At 36.1% G+C, this 23,299-nt stretch overlaps 2 protein-coding genes across 11 annotated transcripts in view; one reads left to right on the forward strand and one right to left on the reverse strand.

Moving 5' to 3' along the window:
• Nucleotides 1-23,299, reverse strand: part of CaMKII (Calcium/calmodulin-dependent protein kinase II) — a 3,892,153-nt gene that overhangs the window by 234,462 nt on the left and 3,634,392 nt on the right. For all 10 annotated transcript variants that reach the window (XM_067758430.1, XM_067758431.1, XM_067758435.1 and 7 more), the window contains one exon: nt 6,521-6,615. In XM_067758430.1, coding sequence (XP_067614531.1) covers nt 6,521-6,615 — 95 coding nt within the window. The remainder of the gene's footprint in view (nt 1-6,520; nt 6,616-23,299) is intronic.
• LOC137234599 (putative nuclease HARBI1) lies at nt 9,562-10,979 on the forward strand. Its single transcript, XM_067758055.1, has 4 exons — nt 9,562-9,704; nt 9,766-10,204; nt 10,265-10,409; nt 10,469-10,979. The coding sequence occupies exons 1-4, from the start codon at nt 9,574-9,576 to the stop codon at nt 10,855-10,857; spliced, it is 1,104 nt and encodes a 367-aa protein (XP_067614156.1). The 5' UTR covers nt 9,562-9,573; the 3' UTR covers nt 10,858-10,979.

Below are 23,299 nucleotides of genomic sequence, written 5' to 3' on the forward strand. Positions count from 1 at the left end.
AGAGTCGATTTGCTTGTCAAATAATGCGGCTTCAATTCCTTCCACCAATACGTCCTGCTTTTTGGCCCGAGTTTGTGGCCATTAATTTTGATTAAATACAAAAACTTGGCAGGATCTCTGGTCAGTTTAGATCTTCTTAGCAATATTTGCTTATTCAGCAAATTTTTATGCTTATTAGGGATCGAACTGGTAGGGTCGCCATGAAATATTTAAATTAATAAAAAGAATGGTCGACTTTGAGCGTCTGACAATAATTGAATTTATTGAAGAAATTCTTTCTCTTTTTATACATTATTTCTTAACCTACATATACATAATTATGCTAACACTAACAAACTAAAAATATGTACATTTGTAATACTGGTATGCAAAGTCAGCAGATTACTTCATTGACCTATTTATGGAAACTGTAAAATAGTTGTGTGTGAATATTTTGGTGATTCACATTGACAAACTAACACTGACCGGCATGTACATTGATTGGCGTGACTAATTGAGCAAAACTATGAAAGTGTGAAATGACATGGGTTTCGTATTCGGCATTCAATTGATGTTGATTTCCCGCTGTGTCGGGTCAATATAATTTATGTGGATCAATATTGTAATATGACTGCACTATGACTGTGTCTGGTAGGTTCATAAAAAATGCATTGGCATAGAAGTTCATAATGCATAACGCCGCAAATGTATTGCATAGGTGGGCATAACGCATAATGCTACAGGAGTTACTATCGTTTCCTACGCCGATGACTGTACAATAATGGGAACAGGCCGGGGCCCACAGATCGATGAGCTATGCAACAAAATAAACGCCTACCTCCCTGATCTCTCCAGTTTCTTCACCTCGCGAAACCTGACATTATCACCCACTACATCATCGGTGACCTTATTTACAACATGGACGTCCCAAATGTCGACCATTTTGAAAGTCCACGTCAATGGCACTACGCTACCGACTGTCTTACACCCCAAAATCTTGGGTGTGACGTTCGATCAGGATCTACATTTTAGTGAGCATGCAGCCGCAATTGTACCGAAAATCCAGAGCCGTAATAAAATCCTCAAATCTCTTGCTGGCAGTACTTGGAGAAAAGATAAAGAAACGCTCATTACCACTTACAAAGCAATTGGCCAGCCGAGTGCATGCTACGCGTCCCCGATATGGTCGCCAAGCCTAAAGATTACGTACTGGAAGAAGCTACAGGCCTGCCAAAATCTACATAATGAGGCGAGAATGCCCCCAATAAGGGAAATAAATGAAATGCTAACCAAATAGTTTCTGTTGAATGCCCAGAAACCTGGGCATCCCAACAGACATCTGATTGATGAGCCAACAGTGCCCAGGGCCTTAAGGAGTCACCTCCGTAATGCGTCGGACCTCTATGTCAGGAATTGCTCGGTGAATCCAGTTCTCAAAGAGCAACACCCTAAACTTGCGGAAACTCCCTATGGAAACGAGAGTCACTCTAGCTCAACTTCGATCTGGATACTGTAACAGGTTAAACTCTTACCTATCCAGAATCAACCCCGACATACAAAATGTATACCCTGCTTGAAATGTGTCCCCACATGACACCAACCATCTCTTCAATTGTAATGTAGAACCAACGCCTCTAACACCTCTCTCATTATGGTCCACCCCTGTTGAAACAGCAAGTTTTCTCGGACTCCAGTTAGAGGACATTCATGACAATTTGTGATTGGTCAGACCTATTGGATGGGGTGAAGCACTGCTACAACAACACTGTGTATAACAGAGTTTTTTTCTCTAAGAAGATTCAGAGGAAATGAAAAGCCGCCAAGGTGGTGCAATGTGCTAAGAGGACAGGTAAAAGGAATGTTTAAGCTGGCAAAGAAAACGGTAAACGGAGGGTGCTGGGACGAGTATGTGGATCTTTTTAGGATCTACAAGCGTAAAATTTTCAGGGCGAAGATAATCTCATGTTCGGTCAAATGTATCCCAAAGATTACAGGCCCATTAGTTTAACATCATTTCAGCTCAAAACCTTTGAGAGGCTGATAGATGTGTCAATAAAGCCCAACGTCCCCACAACACAACTTGCCAAAAGACACTGCACTGCATAGGGTGGTAATAAATATAGAGAAAGCCCTGGAATATAAAGGGTATGCTCTAGGAGTCTTCTTAAACATTGCCGGGGCTTTCAAAAATGTTTCTAAAAGGGCGAGCAAGGGTGGTCGTAATTACATTAAAGTAGGCCCAGCAATAACCAGATGGATCGGCTGCATGTTGAATTGCAGGAAGATTACCTCACTATGGGGATTGTATGAGGCCACGAAATCAGTGGACAGGCGGACGCCACAGGGTGGGGTACTCTTACCTCTACTGTGGACGCTGGTCATCAACCAACTGCTCAGGCGGTTCGATGAGGAAAATAACCTACCTCAAAAATTAGATGGATATGCAGGCTATCAGTGCTTGGCATTGCGAGAGCCATACAACCCCGACGACTGCAATGTATGCTATTCTGCACATTCCACCTGTAGACCTGGCAGCAAAGATCATAACGTTAATAACTGCAACGAGGCTCAGTGCCGCAGGGTAGCTTAAGCCCAAAACCATACGCTCATAGTATATAGCGTTATCAATTACAGGACCAACAGATTACCTGGTTCCCCATCTGCCCTTCGAGGGGGCTCTTGAAGCCGCAATAGAAGTGTGTACAGGGATGGTTCCAAAGTAGTGGAAAGAGTAGGGTATACTACGCTGATCCGGAAATAAACAGATCCTACAAGCTGCTAGATCACTGTAGCGTTTTCCAAGCGGAAGTATTAGCCATAACCAAAGCAATAGAAACACTAGAAGAGAATAGCCTAAACTGTAGCAATGTTAACTGTTATATTGACAGCCAAACAGCAATTAAGGCAGTAATATCGCACAATATCTTAAATTGTGTTAGACTGTAAGCAGTCCCTGGAAAAAATCGGGACGTAGAAAATCATATATCCATATTGGCTCACAGGGCATATGGGAATATATGGGAATTAAAAATCGGATGAACTAGCTAAAAAGGGCGCAAGAGTAATAGCATGAGTCCTGATTTTTTTGATAGGGGTTTTCAGTTTTATCGTAAAATAAATTTCTGGTAACACTACGGCCTCATTCAGTCTATGTGAGGTCCTTATGGACCGGCCAGTTCAAACTAACCTAACCTTATTAAAGCTCTCGGAACCCCCAAACCAACTTTTCCTTAGATAACCTAAATAATTACCTTGCTTGATAGAGGTTAGGTTAGGTTGAACTGGCCGGTCCATGAGGATCTCATATAGACTGAATAAGTCCGTAGTGTTACCAGAAGTTTGTTTTAACGACCAAACTGAAAAACCCTATCGAAAACCGGGACCTATGTTATAAAAAACTCCGTCCTATTGGCAAATACTAGAAGCTTCCTAGGATTTAAGCCACTTCCTGCTTCTAGTCTGACAGCTGTATCACTCCTAAACCTGGAGTCTTAGCCTGGCAAGCGCAGGGCAAGAGCACAGAACGTGCTCGATCGTTTCCTCCTCCAGCCCGCACTTCCTACATCTGCTATCACTGACCAAGCCTAATTTAAAGGCATGTCACGCCAGAAGGCAGTGTCCAGTCAGAATACCCGTAATGAGTCTACAGTCCTCTCTTTTTAATGAAAGAAGCGACTTTGTTAGTCTACGGTTGTAAGACCTGCACATAATCTTCGACACTTTACAGCCCCGCGCTTGAACCCACGCTTTTCCTGCTTGGTCAATCATGTGCACCTCTCGCCTTCGCTTAATTTCGCCCAGTGCTTGATTCCTCTATCTAATAAAATTATTTTCCCTATACTTTGTTTTTTAAAAAAATGCATTCTTTGCAAAAACTTGCGTGTGTAAAGTGGAATTCTCATTTATTTTATCGCTCATTACCTCTGTACGGGTTAAGATGTTTTAACCATTTTTGATTTAAATAAATCTTACAACTCTATATTTTAAGCGCAAGCAGCTCAATATTTGGTAGAGCTACTATTTCTAGTACTTAGCAGTTTTTACTGCAAATCCGCGAAGAAATATTCATGACCTCAACTTTTCCCAAAAATGTAATATTGTTAATTTTATCAAAAAACCTGTTTTACATCGACTTAAAAATTTATAATAAGTAACCTCTTATGCTATAGAAATAATAAGAACAATTTCAGATATATTTCCGTAAAAAATTTGTTTTAACTGGAATTCTCCACTTGTTCTGTAAGCATGCAATATTTTAAAACAAAGTATAGGGAAAATAATAGTATTTGACCCTCTATCAAATAAGGTAACTATCCCGCTTAATTGTGTTGGCTGGTAAGGAAGCGCCTGGTGAATATCACCATTTCAGCCTTCGCGGGTATTACTTTGAGGCCGCTTGCATGACCAGGCCTCTTCGAGGAATTATGCGGTCCGCAGTAGCTCGCCTAGAATTTGTAGATGTTTTCGAGTTGTCGTTAGAGCGAATAACTTATATATTTCACTAACCCATTTCACCATTCAAGAGATATGGTATTAAAAAATTTATTTCGATCACGGATCGTTAAACACGACACGGGCCCACAATATAAAACACCAAATTGTTCAATGTAACAATGGAAAATACTAAATATTTTGTTGATTCCGTCTAAAAGAAAAAAGCATAGTGGCGTAAATGTGAAATTACCGCAACAACGTATTTGGAAGAACTTGGGTTATACTATGTTCAAACAGAAAAATAAATTGAGGCACTTTCGATTTAAATTGAGTGGTGTTCATAAAACTCAATTCAGCTTAGACAATAGTAATTTGATAGCTGGTTGACTCATCTCTACAGCAACAACATACCTTTGTTCAGACTGTCAAAATGTGCGTCTTGGTATTAGGGGAATGGAATGGAATGAAAACATAAAACTTTGAAATTTTTGTGTGTTGTAAGAAAATGTGTTCAATGCTTTGGTTTCGTTTTGAGTTTACCATCTTCTTTTGACAATCCCTACTCCAGTGAAATGAAAAAAATAAAATCAGCTGATGAGATGAGCCAACCATATAGTTGAAGTTTAAATCTACTCAATAAACACACTTTACAAGGTCGCATTTGCAGTTTGAAACAATTTATTACAAAATTTTTTTTAAATTGGCAATTTATTTTTACAATTTGTTATATGATAAATTGCGTAATAAATTTCCCAAATGATATAAATTGCCAATTTGGTGTGTGTTTGTACATAGTATTAGAAATATTTTTTCACTAGGAAAATTTGCCGCCAGTATACGGAATAAAATTTTATTTAAGAGGTTTTTATTAATTATTATCCGAAAGTAGTATAAGCAGAATCTAGTATACAGACGAAACACCTTTTTGTAATTTCAATAAAGTAGAAGCGTCCGCATGATGAGAATACTTTTCTTTTGATTTAACTGAATACTAAATGTTAATTGTCTTAAGGTTTAGAACTAGTTTATCAACTTCATAATTTTAATGATGTTCCAGGCTAGAAAAGAAACTAGTTGGAAAACATGCCCCCTAATTAAGTCCTATAATAAGAATTTAAGAATTACTAGGTGATCTTACAAATATATTGCGATTTTCTGTCCTAATTTTTCTATATAACTACAATGACTGTGATGTAATAATACAGATTCAAATTGTTGTATACTATTGCATCAGAAAAAAGAGTTTCTCGTATCTACTTCAGGAATACATACACCGTTTAAAGATTATACGAAATTTTCCACACTTTAACTTTAATTTTGACTTTTTAAATTTTGCAACTTTTTGCAATTATTCCCCTACAAAAATACATGGGTCACTTTGTGGGGCGATGCCAACTTTTCAGCGTCTTTTTGCTTTGAAGCTTATGCGCAACAGTTTCAAAGCAAAAAAAAAAATTACTTTGCACCACAATGTGACCAGCTCATTTTTTTTAAGCAAAACTTTAAAAATCAAGATCGGTTCGTATTGCAAAAATTAAAAAAAAAAATTAAAAAGTTTCAATTAAAAGTTTTTTACGCAATACCATCCGGCTCGATTTTGTTTTTGCTCCAAACGGAGTCTATGTACTCCCTTATAAATATGTGTACGCCCCTTTGTGGGACAATGTAAAATTTTTTGGTTTTCGGACTTTCAAACTGAAGCTTTCAGGTTCCAACGTGCTACAGCTCCGAAGTCCAAAAAGCCACAAAAATTGACGTTACTTATAAAATGGCCTGTAAATTTTTATAAGACAGTGCATGGGCTCTGCTTGAAACAAAAAAATAGAACCGGCTGGTATTGCGAAAAAAAAAATTTGAAAAAGTTGAATCATCCAAATCTTTGGTACGTTGAAATTATGTAAGTGGTCTAAATATTGAAAAAAATCGCAAGGGAGAAAAGCTAATTTTCGAAACCCTGCAATCGCAGTCCGTTCATATATCGGTTACTCCTGTTGCACAGGTGATAAACCCTACAATGACAACATGTTTACCAACTTAGGTGGATTTTGTATACATCAAGTTTTTTAAGTGGGAACACTTGACGTGAATTAAAAATTAACTTAGTTACCGTTTTCAAAATAAAATTTATGAAAATCGATTCCTTCCACGAGGTTGCCTAAAGCTTCTGGCTCAAATGCAGTTAAGTGAGGATCACAAATTTTGCTGAAAAAAAAAAAAATTTAATATGCTATAAACATACATATCTGAAAATATATTCATTATTTGGGGAAAGAGTTGTTTGATAAAGAGTTAAGTTATGTTTTAAATTTGTTTTTATAAACATACATACTTAAAATATATTCATTATTTGGGGAAAAGGTTGTTTGATAAAGAAAAAATGTATGTTTTAAATAAGAACAAGTAAGGAAGGCTAAATTCGGGTGTAACCGAACATTACATACTCAGCTGAGAGCGATGGAGACAAAATGAGGAAAATGAACCTAGGGTAACCCTGGACTGTGTTTGTATGACATGCGTATCAAATGGAAGGTATTAAACAGTATTTTAAGAGGGAGTGGGCCATATTTCTGTAGGTGGACGCCATTTAGGAATATCGCCATAAAGGTGGACCAGTGCTAACTCTAGAATTTGCTTGTACGATATGGGTATCAAATGAAAGATGTTAATGAGAATTTTAAAAGGCGTGGGCTTAGTTCTATGGGTGGACGCCTTTTCGAGATATCGCCATAAAGGTGGACCAGGGGTGACTCTAGATTTTGTTTGTACGATATGGGTATCAAATGAAAGGTGTTAATGAGTATTTTAAAAGGGAGTGGGCCTTAGTTCTATAGGTGGACGCCTTTTCGAGATATTGCCATAAAGGTGGACCAGGGGTGACTCTAGAATTTGTTTGTACGATATGAGTATCAAATGAAAGGTGTTAATGAGTATTTTAAGAGGGCGTGGGCCTTAGCTCTATATGTGGACGCCTTTTCGAGATATCGCCATAAAGGTGGACCAGGGGTGACTCTAGAATTTGTTTGTACGATATGGGTATCAAATGAAAGGTGTTAATGAGTATTTAAAAGGGAGTGGGCCTTAGTTCTATAGGTGGACGCCTTTTCGGAATATCGTTATAAAAGTGGACCAGGGTTGACTCTAGAATACGTTTGTACAATATGGGTATCAAACGAAAGGTGTTAATAAGTGTTTTAAAAGGGAGTGGGCTTTAGTTGTATGGGTGTACGCCTTTTCGGGATATCGCCATAAACGTGGACCAGGGGTGACTCTAGAATACGTTTGTACAATATGGGTATCAAATGAAAGGTGTTAATGAGTATTTAAAAAGGGCATGGGCCTTAGCTCTATAGGTGGACGCCTTTTCGAGATATCGCCATAAAGGTGGACCAGGGGTGACTCTAGAATTTGTTTGTACGATATGGGTATCAAATGAAAGGTGTTAATGAGTATTTTAAAAGGGAGTGGGCCTTAGTTCTATAGGTGGACGCCTTTTCGAGATATTGCCATAAAGGTGGACCAGGGCTGACTCTAGAATTTGTTTGTACAATATGGGTTTTTTTCTTTTAAAAGTGGGCGGTGCCACGCCCATTGTCCAAGATTTTAATAATTTTCTATTCTGCGCCATAGGTTCAACTCACCTACCAAGTTGCATCGCTTTAGCCGTCTTTGGTAATGAATTATCGCACTTTTTGTGTTTTTCGAAATTTTCGATATCGAAAAAGTGGGCGTGGTTATAGTCCGATATCGTTCATTTTAAATAGCAATCTGAGATGAGTACCCAGGAACCTACATATCAAATTTCATCAAGATACCTCAAAATTTACTTAAGTTATCGTGTTAACGGACAGACGGACGGACGGACGGACGGACGGACATGGCTCAGTCAAATTTTTTTTCGATACTGATGATTTTGATATATGGAAGTCTATAACTATCCGATTCCTTTATACCTGTACAACCAACCGTTATCCAATCAAAGTTATTATACTCTGTGAGCTCTGCTCAACTGAGTATAAAAAGACATTGATTGGATATTTGCATTCCGAACAACGTTAGTTGTCTAGGGGCAAGCCAGGTTTATCAGTCTTTATGATAACTGGAACCCCAGCAAATAGGGGGACCACTCCGGCTTACTCGCCTTGCGTAAAATTAGGTGCGGCTGCAAGCGGTCGCGTAACTTGGATCAGGCGATTCGCTATATCATGTGGAATTTTTTTACTTATTAACTTTGATTGGATAACGGTTGGTTGTACAGGTATACAGGAATCGAGATAGGTACAGACTTCCATTATCAAAATCATCAGTATCGAAAAAGAATTTGATTGAGCCATGTCCGTCCATCCGTCCGTCCGTCTGCCCGTTAACACGATAACTTAGTAAATTTTGAGGTATCTTGATAAAGTTTGGTATGTAGGTTCTTGGGTACTCATCTCAGATCGCTATTTAAAATGGGCGATATCGGACTATAACCACGCCCACATTTTCCATATCGAACATTTCGAAAAACCGAAAAAATGCGATAATTCGTTACCATAGACGGATAAAGCGATGAAACTTGGTAGGTGGGTTGACCTTATGAAGCAGAATAGAAAATTAGGAAAATTTTGGAAAATGGGCGTGGGACCGCCCACTTTTATTTATTTTATTTATTTATTTATTTATTACGACTCCAAGAGCCTAGCTTATACAATTCAAAAAAATGATTGCATTAATTAACAATAGGTACAGTAGTTTAACAATAGGTAATCAGTTTAAATAGATATATGCATATATATAAACGAGGAAATTTGTAATTTTAGAATTAGATATATAAATTAGGAATACGTATCACAAACCAGCTCAGATCTTAGTATTTATTTTATCCTCATAGATTTGACGTAATTGTATTACCTTTTTTTAAACAAGTTATTATCATTCATACCAATTCTAAATATTCTCGCAGAATTTTGTTCTCGCGGATTTTTTTATTCCCGCGGAAAAATTCCTCCAATTCTTTTCTCCTAGGGAGAAGAAAAATTGGGGAATAGGAATTTCGAATTTTCGAAGTCAGCTGTTTTACCATCTGACAGTTCATTATGCATTTCTGCTTTTGTTTAAGAAAATAAAGTTTAGTGTCTTTTGACGAATTAATCGTAAATTAAAGAAAAATATACATAAAAAATGAATAGTATTGCATTTCATATGGTTGTGAACGAAATGATTGATGAAGAAGGTTCCCAGCAACACCAACAGAGGACTATAAGAAGAAGGTTGCGCGATAGTACCAATCCGTTGGAGTTGCCACAATCGTTGTAAGTATTAGAACATCTTCTGTTTTGCTTTTATATTTCATTAAATTTCTGGAATTTACAGATTTCAAAAGTATTATAGGGTTAACAAACCTGCATTTCGGTATTTGTTGGAATTTCTCACATCGCACACACGGCATCGTAAAAAACAATTTGCGATATCGCCGCTTGTGAAACTGAGTGCAGTTTTAAGATTTTTTGCTGAAGGTGGGTATCAAACAGGAATCGGAAAAGATGTGGACGTTTCTTTAGCGCAACCCACCTTCAGCAAAGTTCTGGACGAAGTCGTTGAGACCTTTGAAAGTGAACTGTGCGAAAGATGGATAAGTGTGCCAATGAGCAGCGACGAAAGAAGAAGAATTTCACGTGCATTTTACGTGAAGCATGGGATTCCCAGTGTTATCGGCTGCATTGATGGAACTCATGTCCGTATCATCGCACCCGCGGAAAACAAGCATCTCTACTGCAATAAGAAGGGCTACTACAGCTTAAATGTAATGTTGGTAAGCTATTTATAATAGTTCAATTGAAATATATTTGACTATGGCATTGTATTTTCTTAGATGTGTGACGATGAGCTGAAAATTCGGTACGTTGATGCTTCCCATCCCGGTGCCTCGCATGACTCCTTTATTTGGAATGTGAGTGAATTGAGAACTCACCTTGAAGACCAGTATTTGCAACGTGAAGCCAATTTTTGGTTACTGGGTAATAATAAAATATTCAAAATGTAAATATTTGTATTGATATAAGACTTTTGAAACTAGGTGATGCCGGGTATCCTTTAGAACCATGGCTTATGACACCACATCGGAGTCCCGACGAAGGCTCTATACAGATGAAATTTAATGAAGCCCATTCGAAGTGTCGCAACATTATTGAACGAACCAATGGGGTGCTGAAAAATCGATGGAGGTGTCTCCTTGGTGCAAGAGAATTACATTACACTCCAAAAAAAGCAGCAAAAATTGTAAACGTATGCTGCGCGCTGCACAACATATGCATACATTTCAAGGCATACACAGATATGACAGAAGTACAATCCACAGAAGAGCAGGCAACTCAAAACAGAAATCCAGATTTAATACCCTTGACTTCGCCTCAGTATTTGAACGCAGCGCAAAACATACGAAACAACATTGGAAGCTCGCTATAAATTTTAAGGAATGAAAACACATACTTTGAGTTTAATATTTTATTTTCTGTTTTAAATTCATTTTTTCTGCCTTTAAATTCAGGTATCACAATTTAGTACATTTTACTTAATTCCTACTAAAGAGTTTCAGTCTCATTTTCTTACAAAAAATAGAAATATCACAAATAGTTTTTTTTGCTCGCCATAACACAGTCTTAAATTAAGTAATATTATAGTCTACAAAATAAAAATAGTTCACGTAAGCATGTATAATACTGATATTAATACTACTATGAAATAAAATAAAAAATAATTCATATTAAAAAAATTTACTAGTCTTATATTTTAGTAAATATTAAAAGGACTATTAAAAAAATCACAAATTCAGGTAGCTTGCTATATACAAGTGTCAAGCGACTAGGTATTTTTCTATTATTTTTCTAGCTGGCGGAGCATAAGGTTTTCCATTACTAAATTATGCCTTTTCAATTCATCTATTTCCTCTCTTTTTAATTTTTCCATTTCCTTATAATGCTTTTTATTAATTGCATATATTTTGTCAGTCGCCCTATATATTTTTTTAATATTTTCTTTTTGATCAGTGGAATCTGACACTGCACCTTTTATGGTATCACAGAGCTCGCGTTGAATTGACAATTCTTCTTGAAGAATGTCAGAGGAAGATCTCTTAGATGGCACTTTTTGAGGAAGTGGGCCTTTCAATCAAAGCATTTGATATATACAAGAACAAAGCATCCCTTAGAACACCAACAAAAACACAATGTTATATACGAGGTAACATGCAAAGGCGATGAAAACGACGAATGTAGAAGAATATATATTGGTACTACAAAACGACCTCTTTCGGTTAGACTAGGCGAGCATGAAGCGGACATCAGAAAACAAAAAACAAGTACAGCACTAGCGCAACATACATTAACAAGTGGACATTCAGCTGACTTTACCAACACGAAAATTATTGATAAGGAAAAGAGAGAAGCAGCAAGATATACACTTGAGAGCCTGAGAATTATGGAAAGACGAGAAAAGACGATTAATAAACGCGAAGATACGGAAAACATAGCGGCCGCTTACATTGTTTGTTTACAAAACAATAATTTTTAGTATTGACAAAGCTACCATGATAGTCAGATGGTAATGATTATATTGTGATGATTTATGTTTTTAATGTTTTTTGCAACAGTTTTGATTTAATGACAATATAACGTAAGTTTATCTTGTTAAATGTTAAACTATTCACCAAATTGTTTTTCTTTGTTGTTTTTCATGTCTGTTTTGAAAACTAATTGATAATTTTTATATATTGTTTGTAACAGATAAATTAATAAATATTCCCCTGATGATGCTAAAATTAAAAATATTAGCGAAACGTTGGGAAAACAGTGGAATAATTTAGTTTTATTCGCACATAAAATATAGATTGGAAAGCCTACCTACACATATATTTAATATTAAAGAAGAACCAATCGGATTATATATAAAATATAAAAGGTAAGGTTCAACAATAGATCGATATACTTTAGTTTTATAGTAATTACTTAGGTTTTTGCAGGTTCTTTGCATAAACCATATTTTAGTTGCTATTTTATTTGTTACATAAGCGACATGGGCGTTGAATTTTAATTTACAACCTATTACGATACCAAGGCATTTAATAGTATCTATGTTTTCAATTTCTGAATTGTTTATTTTGAGAGTACCAACATCGGAAACATTCTTTCTAGTTATTAACATGTATTTAGTTTTTTTGTCGGAAAAACGATGATCAAAGGTTTCAGTGATTTTTAAAAAATTTACATTATTTTGTGATAGATACCAAATATGTTGAAGCACTAAAAATGGTTTTTAATTATTTTTACTAGTCGGCAATTTGTCGGAAAAATGATGGTCAAAAATTTGCAGTGATTCTGAAAAGATTGAAAACTTTGCGTGCTACAAAAAGTGATATATTACCAGATCAGTTAACACTAACACCTGAACCATCATCGACTTCACTACTCCCATCGAAAGAAACAGCCACTTGGGTTCAATTCTGCGGCAAGATTGCTGTATTTCTGACAAATTTTGACCGAATGAGTGAGGTCTTGAGTAGAATGAAAAACGAAGCTGTGCCAAATTCGACAGCATTTTTCAGCGATGTAACCGACTGTTTAAAGAATATTAACGAAGAGAGTGAAAAATTGTTAGAAATTGCAAAAGAAGAGGAAAACAATCTTGGGCGAAATAAATCTTTTCTGCATGTTGGCAGTGAAGCTATAGTAGACCATGCCTATTGTAAAAGAATGAAAATATCGACTACCAATGAACGCAAATATTTAAGTGCTCTTGGACCATACCAGCCAAATCTTGACGTTTATCCAATCAATGCCGAAATTTCGTTGAAAAAGCAATGTCGATTCAACCCTGCATGGTATTCAGAATACTCATTATTAGAGTACAGTTCATATAAAGACGCTGAATTTTGCTTTGTTTGCATTTTATTTTTGGAAGGCATTGGGAGATCGCAAGCTAGTCCAGAATGGGTATCGGTAGGTGTTCGTCAGTGGCATAAAATAAAGAGCCGAGGTCAAAATAAAAGAAGAAAATTGGCTGAACATTTCACTTTAGAATCTCATCGAGCCGCTTTAAGTGATTTCTGCAATTTCATCAATGAAGGAGCCAATATCAAAATCTTAATGGACAAATCCATCAGAGAACACGCGATTCAAGAAGCAGAAGAAAAATAATACCATTTGAAAGTTCTGCAAACCCTTGTTGATGTTTCTAGAACCTTGTGAAGGCAGAGCTTGGCTTTTCGTGGTCACGATGACAGTTTGGAAAACGGCGATGGAAATTTCCTACAAATTGTCAACCTAGTTTCATGCCATTGCCCTTTATTGAAGAAATGGTTAGATGAAACTTCAAGAAGACCACGTCACGTGTCGTATCTTGGTCAAGCCACACAAAATTAATTCATTGCTCTCTTAGGGACTGAAACTCAAGAAGCCGTTGTAAATGAAGTCAACCAAGCAGGTATTTTTTATGTCATGGCTGACACTACTTCGGACCCGTCTCATCAAGATCGAATTGCTATTGAGGGCGAGCGGTTATTGAAAATGGACGTCGTCCAAACCAAAAAGACGGGAGAAGACTTTTCCAATAAAATTGTGTCGGCTCTTTAATCACTTAAAATTTCTATTAAAAACATCGTTTTCCAATCGCACGACTATGCCAAAAACATGTCGGGCAAATATATTGGCACGCAAAAGAAATTATTGGAAATGTGTAAAAAAGAAATCCCTTATATTCCATGTCAGGCTCATCGGACAAACACATTTGTGGAAACAGCGCGCAATGCCAGTGCGTTAATTACAGAATTTTTCAATGTTTTGTAAGCATTGTACTTTTTTTTTGTGGTAGCACAAAACGTTTCAAATATTTGAGAGAAGAATTGAAAAAGATTGAAAACTCATTGCAGTTGAAAAATTCTAAAACGCGATGGACTGCAAGAGCTGAAACGGTAAAAGCCGTATGGGTTTCTTTTGAAGGTATCGTACATATTTTAACAGATATAAAAAAGGATTCGGAATTTTTCGATAGTAAAGCACGCACATCCGCTACAGCTCTGCTGAAAAAAATTTTAGGTTTCGATTTCATTAGCTCCTTATTTTTTTGTAAAAATATAATGTTCAAAATCAAAAATTTAACTGAGAGCTTGGAAACTGAAGATTTTAATGTTATTGATGCTCTGTTGTCAATTGAAAGTACATCAGCGTTATTCCAGGAAATGAATGATGAGATTCAGATCAATGCGCTGATCAATAGCTCTGATTTTTGAAACATCACAGAACGCGCCGTCTACCCAAAAAGTGCGACGAGAGACCAGAAAAAGCAATGATTTGGATTTCTTGAAATTTTACCGAAAAGAATTCAGAACTGTCCTTCAAGTTTTCGACACTGGTATTCAAAATAATATAAAGGACGCTTTTTCGCCATTTTTGCATGTTCAAAAGATTTTAAAATTCCAGTTGGTAAACGCAACGTCACATTTGAATCGGTCGAATCTATTATGCAATTGGATCCAATTTTGTTCAAAGGAGATCCAGAATGTTTGCATGCTGAACTAAAAATTCTTCTGGATTCATGTCAAGAATGTGAAAACTTCAAAGATATTTCTAAAGTAGTGTTAAAGTTGAAAAATGTCATTCCCGTGGCACACAAACTCGTTCGTTTTATTTTGACTGCTCTTATAACATCAGCTTCTCGTGAACAGTCATTTAGTAAAATTGAAAAAATTTTGTATTATCTGTGGGTGGGTGTAAATAAATCGGGTATCGAATTGCAGAGTTGCATTAGGGGGATCGCAATCAGATGCGGAAAAGTTAGGCATCCTGCCTAAACAACCACTTTTTGTGGGTATCAATTGATGAAACGACTGACATACAAGGCCGTTTCGTTGCAAACATTTTAGTGGGAATATTACACCCAGACAAAGATGTAAGCTGTATATTTTTTTTATTAAACGTCGTTTGTCTAGAACACACAAATCACTCCAAAATTGCAAGAGCATTTGATGATTCCATGCAATTAATGGGCCCTGAACTCTTTAAGTCAATGAACTCTTTAATGCTGCTATATTCTTCGAAGGATAAAGTGGACGAAATAAATCTACGTGAGGTTGTCAAAAAATGTTCATTATTGAAATACCGCAGAATCCAGATCTGACGTAAACACAGCATTAAATGTCTAGGAGTACTTCGAGAAGTTATAAATTCTTAACATAGCGGTCGTCAATTACTTGATTTTCAAACTACTGTACTTATTTTGCTGTTATCTTGATATCTTATGTAACATAATTTTCCAAATATACAAATTTTGAAATTTGCTTTGTACCATAAATTGTCAAACGTTATATTAGGTAAATAAATTATCATATAAATTTTATGCAGTCGGAAAATTTTTCTAGTGAGTCGGCATTTTTATAGGATCCAATACCATTATTATTCGAAAATAGTAAATCAATTTTTGTTCTATATATATCCGTTATACGAGTATCGAAATCAACTTTTTGCTACATAGAGTATGATTTAAACAGATCAATTAGTTGTGTACTATATGTTGATGTATTATTTAAATTAATATTAAAATTTCCTACAAGAATATTGTTTCCAGAATTTTTACAAGTAATACCTAAGATATTACGTAAATAGTTTATAAAATCTGAATCGCTTGTGCTAGGTCAGTGATAAACCACACCGACATGAATTTTTGGGTTAAAGTGCTTCAATTGGATAAAAATATACCACACACTTTTATCGATTTCTTTATTATGTTTAACGCAGTATTCAACTGAATCATGTACATAAACAAGAACGCCACCAGTATGCCTACTATGGGAGTCACAACGTACTAATTTGTAGGATTTTATTTTCAACTCTTGATTTGTTACGACATTTGTGGTACATGTTTCAGCGCAAAATACTATCGCTGGATTTTTAATCTCGATCAGACTTTCTAATTCATTCTTATTACTTACAATACAATCTATATTAAGATAAAGACAAATTAGATTATTTAATTGCTACTTTCTAGTTTTGGATTTTCTTTGAATATATCTTTTATATGCTGGGCATTCCTTACTAAACGCAGCATGGTGTACATCAGTCTATATCAATTTTTTCTGGACTTGCTCACAACAGTTTACACAATTATATACATTTGATACACAATCTCTGATATCGTGATTGCCTCCACATCTACTACATGCTTTTTTATTGATACATTCAACCGCCTTGTGATTAAATGCCAAACATTTAAAGCATCTGAATACTCTTTTATAATCAGTAATTATGCAAGAGTCCCATTCTACATTAATTCTCTTTTGTATAATAATATTTTCGTATGTTTCTATATCTGCTTCAACAAGAGCATTGAAACATTCTTCTCTTCGACTGAAATTTTCAAAAACCTTTACAAATTTGAATTGTTTACCCTCACATATGCTATTTTGTTTTGTAATACATTCTATCAATCGCTCACTGCTAAACCTCTCAGTTAAACCAATAACTTTAAATATTTTTTTTAATCTTTCTCTTATCTTTTGTTTTTTCCATATCGTATTCATTCCCAATTTGTTCCGCTATCTTTTTCTGCTATAGTTCGCATGATTCCTTATTCTTGCATTGCACTACTATCCCACCGTTGTTGATCTCTTTTACTGCTGTGACATGACATTCGGTTGGTTCGATGACTGGTTTCAGCGCTACTTTGGTGTGTTTATTTTTCTTTGCTTTGTCTTTCGGTTTAATAACAATCCTATTTTCACTTTGTGGGGCTGCTTGTGCATATGTAATTTTTTTGTTTACATTTGTGTTGTTGTTTAGGCAAAGAGGATAAATATAATAAGAGCCGTCACTCGTTATTTTTTAGGCATTTACTCGATGTAAACTGTGATGTAGTCGCTACTTTTATTTTATGAGGGACATTTTTGAACTGCCTTTCATTTAACCATGCGGTGTTGTCACTTTATGCAAACGTGTTTTTTGGAAAGAGAATTAAATAATTAATTAAATACAGTCGGAAAAATAAACAAAAATACCCCATGAAATGTATAGAAGACATTTAAAAACATCTCGCCAAAAAAAAAAAGTAGCGAATACCTCACAGTTTACATCGAGTAAATGCCTAAAAAATAACGAGTGACGGCTCTTATTATATTTATCCTCTTTGGTTTAGGCTGGTACCCGCCAAAACTTCATTTAATTTTTCGCTATTATTTTCTATTGTTTGTGATAACTCAGACAGTATGGCGCATAATCATAGTCAAAATAAATTAGGTTTTAAATTTAGTTGCAGCTTTTTGACATAATTTTCTATGAGCTATCTGTCAAAAAAGCTGCAACTAAATTTAAAACCTATTTTATTTCGACTATGAATATGCGCCTATATCTTTTCTAATTTGATTAATTTCTACATTATGTTCAAGCAGTGAATTGAAATCAGTCATCAGACTAATTTTCAACTGCTGTATTTTGTGAAATAATGCTTCTTCAATTATATCCTTCATTTCTGTCTATCCCAATCTCTTTTGATGTTGCTGCATTTTATGCAGAAAAAAGATCCACATCCACTCGAACATTTTGCCTAATCCTCCACCACTTTTTCATAAAAATTTGTTGACAAAGTCACAGTCTTCACAAATTCCAATTTGAAAGAAGGTAATTTAAAAGTTTTGCAAGCTGTAATTTGGCAGTCGTTGAAGATATCATGATGAAATTTGGCAGGAGCGTTACTTCTATTACTATATGTGAGCTAAATAAAAATTAGCAAAATCGGATGACGAACACGCCCACTTTATAAAAAAAAAATTTTTTAAAAGTCAAATTTTAAGAAAAAATTGAATATCTTAAAAGTATATAAGTAGTTTATGTCAACATTCAACTCCAGTAATGATATGGTGCAACACAATACAAAAATAAAAGAAAATTTCAAAATGGGCGTGGCTCCGCCCGTTTTCATTTTAATTTGTCTAGAACATTAATTGTCTAGAATGCCATAAGTCGAACAAAAATTTACCAATCCTTGTGAAATTTGGTATGGGCATAGGTTCGATAACGATAACTGTTTTCTGTGAAAATTGTTGAAATTGGTTTGAAACCACGCACAGTTTTTATACACAGTCCACCTTCTGTCCTTCCGTTCGGCCGTTAACACGATAACTTGAGCAAAAATCGATATATCTTTACAAAACTTAGTTCACGTACTTATCTGAACTCACTTTAACTTGGTATAAAAATTGGCCAAAATCGGACTATGACCACGCCCACTTTTTCGAAATCGAAAATTACGAAAAATGATGCCATAATTCTATACCAAATATGAAAAAAGCGATGAAACATGGTAATTGGATTGGTTTATTGAAATTAAAATATAACTTTAGAAAAAACTTTGTAAAATGGATGCGACACCAACCACATTAAGTAGAAGAAAATGAAAAAGTTTTGCAGGGCGAAATCAAAAGCACTTGGAATCTTGGCAGGAATACTGTTCGTGGTATTACATATATAAATAAATTAGCGTCGACATTTTGGTCGATATCTCGAAAACGCCTTCACATATACAACTAAGGGCCACTACATTTTAAAACCCTCATTAATACCTTTAATTTGATACCCATATCGTAGAAACGCATTCTACAGCCACCCCTGGTCCACCTTTATGGCGTTATCCCTAACTAAGGCCCTCTCCCTTTTAAAATACTCATTAACACCTTTCATTTGATTCCCATATCATACAAATACATTCTAGAGTCACTCCTGTTCTACCTTTATGGCGATATCTGGAAAAGGTGTACACCTATAGAACTAAGGCCAACTCCCTTTCAAAATGCTCATTAACACAATTCATTTCATACCCATATCGTACAAATACATTATAGAGTCACCCCTGGTCCACCAATATGGCAATCCACCTATAGAACTAAGGCCCACTCCCTTTTAAATAATTATTAACACCTTTCATTTGATACCCATATCGTACGAACGCGTTCAAGAGTCACCCCTGGTCCACCTTTATGGCGATATCTCGAAGAGGCGTACACCTATAGAACTAAGGGTCATTCCCTTTTAAAGTACTCATTACCACCTTTCATTTGATACCCATATCGTACAAACACATTATAAAGTCACCCCTGGTCCACCTTTATGGAAATATCTCGAAAAGGCGTCCACCTATAAAACTAAGGCCCTCTCCCTTTTAAAATGCTCATTAACACCTTTCATTTGATTCCCATATCGTACAAACACATTCTAAAGTCACTCCTGTTCCACCTTTATGGCGATATTCCGAAGAGGCGTCCACCTATAGAACTAAGGATCATTCTCTTTTAAAATACTCATTACCACCTTTCATTTGATACCCATATCGTACAAACACATTCTAGAGTCACCCCTGGTCCACATTTATGGCAATATCTCGAAAAGGCGTCCACCTATAGAACGATTGCCCACTCCCATTTAGAATACTTTTTAATACCTTCCATTTGATACCCATGTCATACAAACACATTCGAGGATTACCCTAGGTTCGTTTTCCTACATGGTGCTTTTCTCTTATTTTGTCTCCAAAGCTCTCAGCTGAGTATGTAATGTTCGGTTACACCCGAACTTAGCCTTCCTTACTTGTTTTCTTTAACTTTAGCAGCCATGTCATTGTTAACGCAATAAGTTCGAGACTGTGGAAGGCTTCGTCTATATGGGAACCAGCAGTAACAGCGCAAAGTTCTCTTCCGATGAACAAAAATCACGCTCTATAAGTCGGTCATCATATCTGTCCTGATATATTGCTCGGAATCATTGGCGGTGTTGAGCGATGATGTGGTAGGTCTTGAAGTATTCGAAAAAATTTCTCTGGAGATTTATGCTCCTGCCCGCAACGCTAATGGCAAGTATTGAAGGAGGTATAATGATGAGCTTTACGAAAATATGAATATAGTGCTACGAAAAAAAAAACACAAATACTTTTCTATCTAAGTAATGTTGTGCGAATGAACGAAGATGACGATGGTATTTTAAAAACAAGTAAGGAAGGCTAAGTTCGGGTGTAACCGAACATTACATACTCAGTTGAGAGCTGTGGAGACAAAGTAAGGAAAAATCACCATGTTGTAAAAAGAACCTAGGGTAACCCTGGAATGTGTTTGTATGACATGTGTATCAAATGGAAGGTATTAAAGAGTATTTTAAGAGGAAGTGGGCCATAGTTCTATAGATGGACGACATTTAGGGATATGGCCATAAAGGTGGACCAGGCCTGACTCTAGAATTTGTTTGTACGATATGGGTATCAAATGAAATGTGTTAATGATAATTTTAAAAGGGCGTGGGCCTAAGTTCTATAGATGGACGCCTTTTCGAGATATCGTCATAAAGATGGACCAGGGGTGACTTTAGAAATTGTTTGTACGATATGAGTATCCAATGAAAGGTGTTAATGAGTATTTTAAGAGGGCGTGGGCCTTAGTTCTATATGTGGACGCCTTTTCGAGATATCGCCATAAAGGTGGACCAGGGGTGACTCTAGAATTTGTTTGTACTATATGGGTATCAAATGAAAGGTGTTAATGAGTATTTTAAAAGGGAGTGGGCCTTAATTTTATAGGTGGACGCCTTTTCGGAATATCGTTATAAAAGTGGACCAGGGTTGACTCTAGAATGCGTTTGTACAATATGGGTATCAAACGAAAGGTGTTAATAAGTGTTTTAAAAGGGAGTGGGCTTTAGTTGTATGGGTGGACGCCTTTTCGAGATATCGCCATAAACGTGGACCAGGGGTGACTCTAGAATGCGTTTGTACAATATGGGTATCAAATGAAAGGTGTTAATAAGTATTTTAAAAGGGCGTGGGCCTTAGTTCTATAGGTGGACGCCTTTTCGAGATATCGCCATAAAGGTGGACCAGGGGTGACTCTAGAATTTGTTTGTACGATATGGGTATCAAATGAAAGGTGTTAATGAGTATTTTAAAAGCGCGTGGGCCTTAGTTGTATAGATGGATGCCTTTTCAAGATATCGTCATAAAGGTGGACCAGGGGTGACTCTAGTATTTGTTTGTACGATATGGGTATCAAATGAAAGGTGTTAATGAATATTTTAAAAGGGAGTGGGCCTTAGTTCTATAGGTGGATGCCTTTTCGAGATATCGCCATAAAGGTGGGCAAGGGGTGACTCTAGAATTTTTTTGTACGATATGGGTATCAAATGAAAGGTGTTAATGAGTATTTTAAAAAGGAGTGGGCCTTAGTTCTATATGTGGACGCCTTTTCGAGATATGGCCATAAACGTGGACCAGGGGTGACTCTAGAATGTGTTTGTACGATATGGGTATCAAATTAAAGGTATCAATGAGGGTTTTAAAAGGGAGTGGCCCTTAGTTGTATATGTGAAGGCGTTTTCGAGATATCGACCAAAATGTGGACCAGGGTGATCCAGAACATCATCTGTCGGGTACCGCTAATTTATTTATATATGTAATACCACGAACAGTATTCCTTCCAAGATCCCGAGGTCTTTTGATTTCGCCCTGCAAAACTTTTTCATTTTCTTCTACTTAATATGGTAGGTGTCACGCCCATTTTACCAAGTTTTTTTCTAAAGTTATATTTTGCGTCAATAGACCAATACAATTACCATGTTTCATCCCTTTTTTCGTATTTGGTATATAATTATGAAATTTTTTTCATTTTTCGTAATATTCGATATCGAAAAATTGGGCGGGGTCATAGTCGGATTTCGGCCATTTTTTACACCAGTACAAAGTGAGTTCAGATAAGTACGTGAACTGAGTTTAGTAAAGATATATCGATTTTTGCTCAAGTTATCGTGTTAACGGCCGAGCGGAAGGACAGACGGTCGACTGTGTATAAAAACTGGGCGTGGCTTCAACCGATTTCGCCCTCTTTCACAGAAAGCAGTTATCGTCCTGGAATCCAAGCCTCTACCAAATTTCACAAGGATTGGTATATTTTTGTTCGACTTATGGCATTAAAAGTATCCTAGGCCCATTTTGAAATTTTATTTTATTTTTCTATTTTGTTGCAACATATCATTACTGGAGTTGAATGTTGACATAATTTACTTATATACTGTAAAGATATTAACTTTTCTTTTAAAATTTTAATTTAAAAAACATTTTTTTTTAAAAGTGGGCGTGGTCGTTCTCCGATTTTGCTAATTTTTTATTAAGCAGACGTATAGGTATAAAGTAACGTTCCTGCCAAATTTCATCATGATATCTTCAACGACTGCCAAATTACAGCTTGCAAAACTTCTAAGTTACCTTCTTTTAAAAGTGGGCGGTGCCACGCCCATTGTCCAAAATTTTACTAATTTTCTATTCTGCGTCATAAGTTCAACTCATCTACCAAGTTTCATCGCTTAATCCGTATTTGGTAATGAATTATCGCAGTTTTTCGATTTTTCGAAATTTTCGATATCGAAAAAGTAGGCGTAGTTATTGTCCGATATCGTTCGTTTTAAATAGCGATCTGAGATGAGTGCCTACATACCAAATTTCATCAAGATACCCCAAAATTTACTCAAGTTATCGTGTTAACGGACAGACGGACGGACGGACGGACATGGCTCAATCGAATTTTTTTTTGATACTGATGATTTTGATATATGGAAGTCTATATCTATCTCGATTCCTTTATACCTGTACAACCAACCGTTATCCAATCAAAGTTAATATACTCTGTGAGCTCTGCTCAACTGATTATAATAAATAACATAGTAAACATTTTGGTCCAACTCGCAGGCTTTTACGCTACATTCGTAAGAGTATTTTAACATAAAAATTCTGATAATGCCTAGAGGATGGTACAAAAAATGGAGGTAGTTCCCTCGAAATCATAAGCAGTCCAAGTGGATTTCATTGCGCAACTCATGGATAAAAATAGTATAAT

The sequence above is a fragment of the Eurosta solidaginis genome, chromosome X (assembly GCF_040869045.1).
Source record: "Eurosta solidaginis isolate ZX-2024a chromosome X, ASM4086904v1, whole genome shotgun sequence".
Taxonomy (NCBI): Eukaryota; Metazoa; Arthropoda; class Insecta; order Diptera; family Tephritidae; genus Eurosta; species Eurosta solidaginis.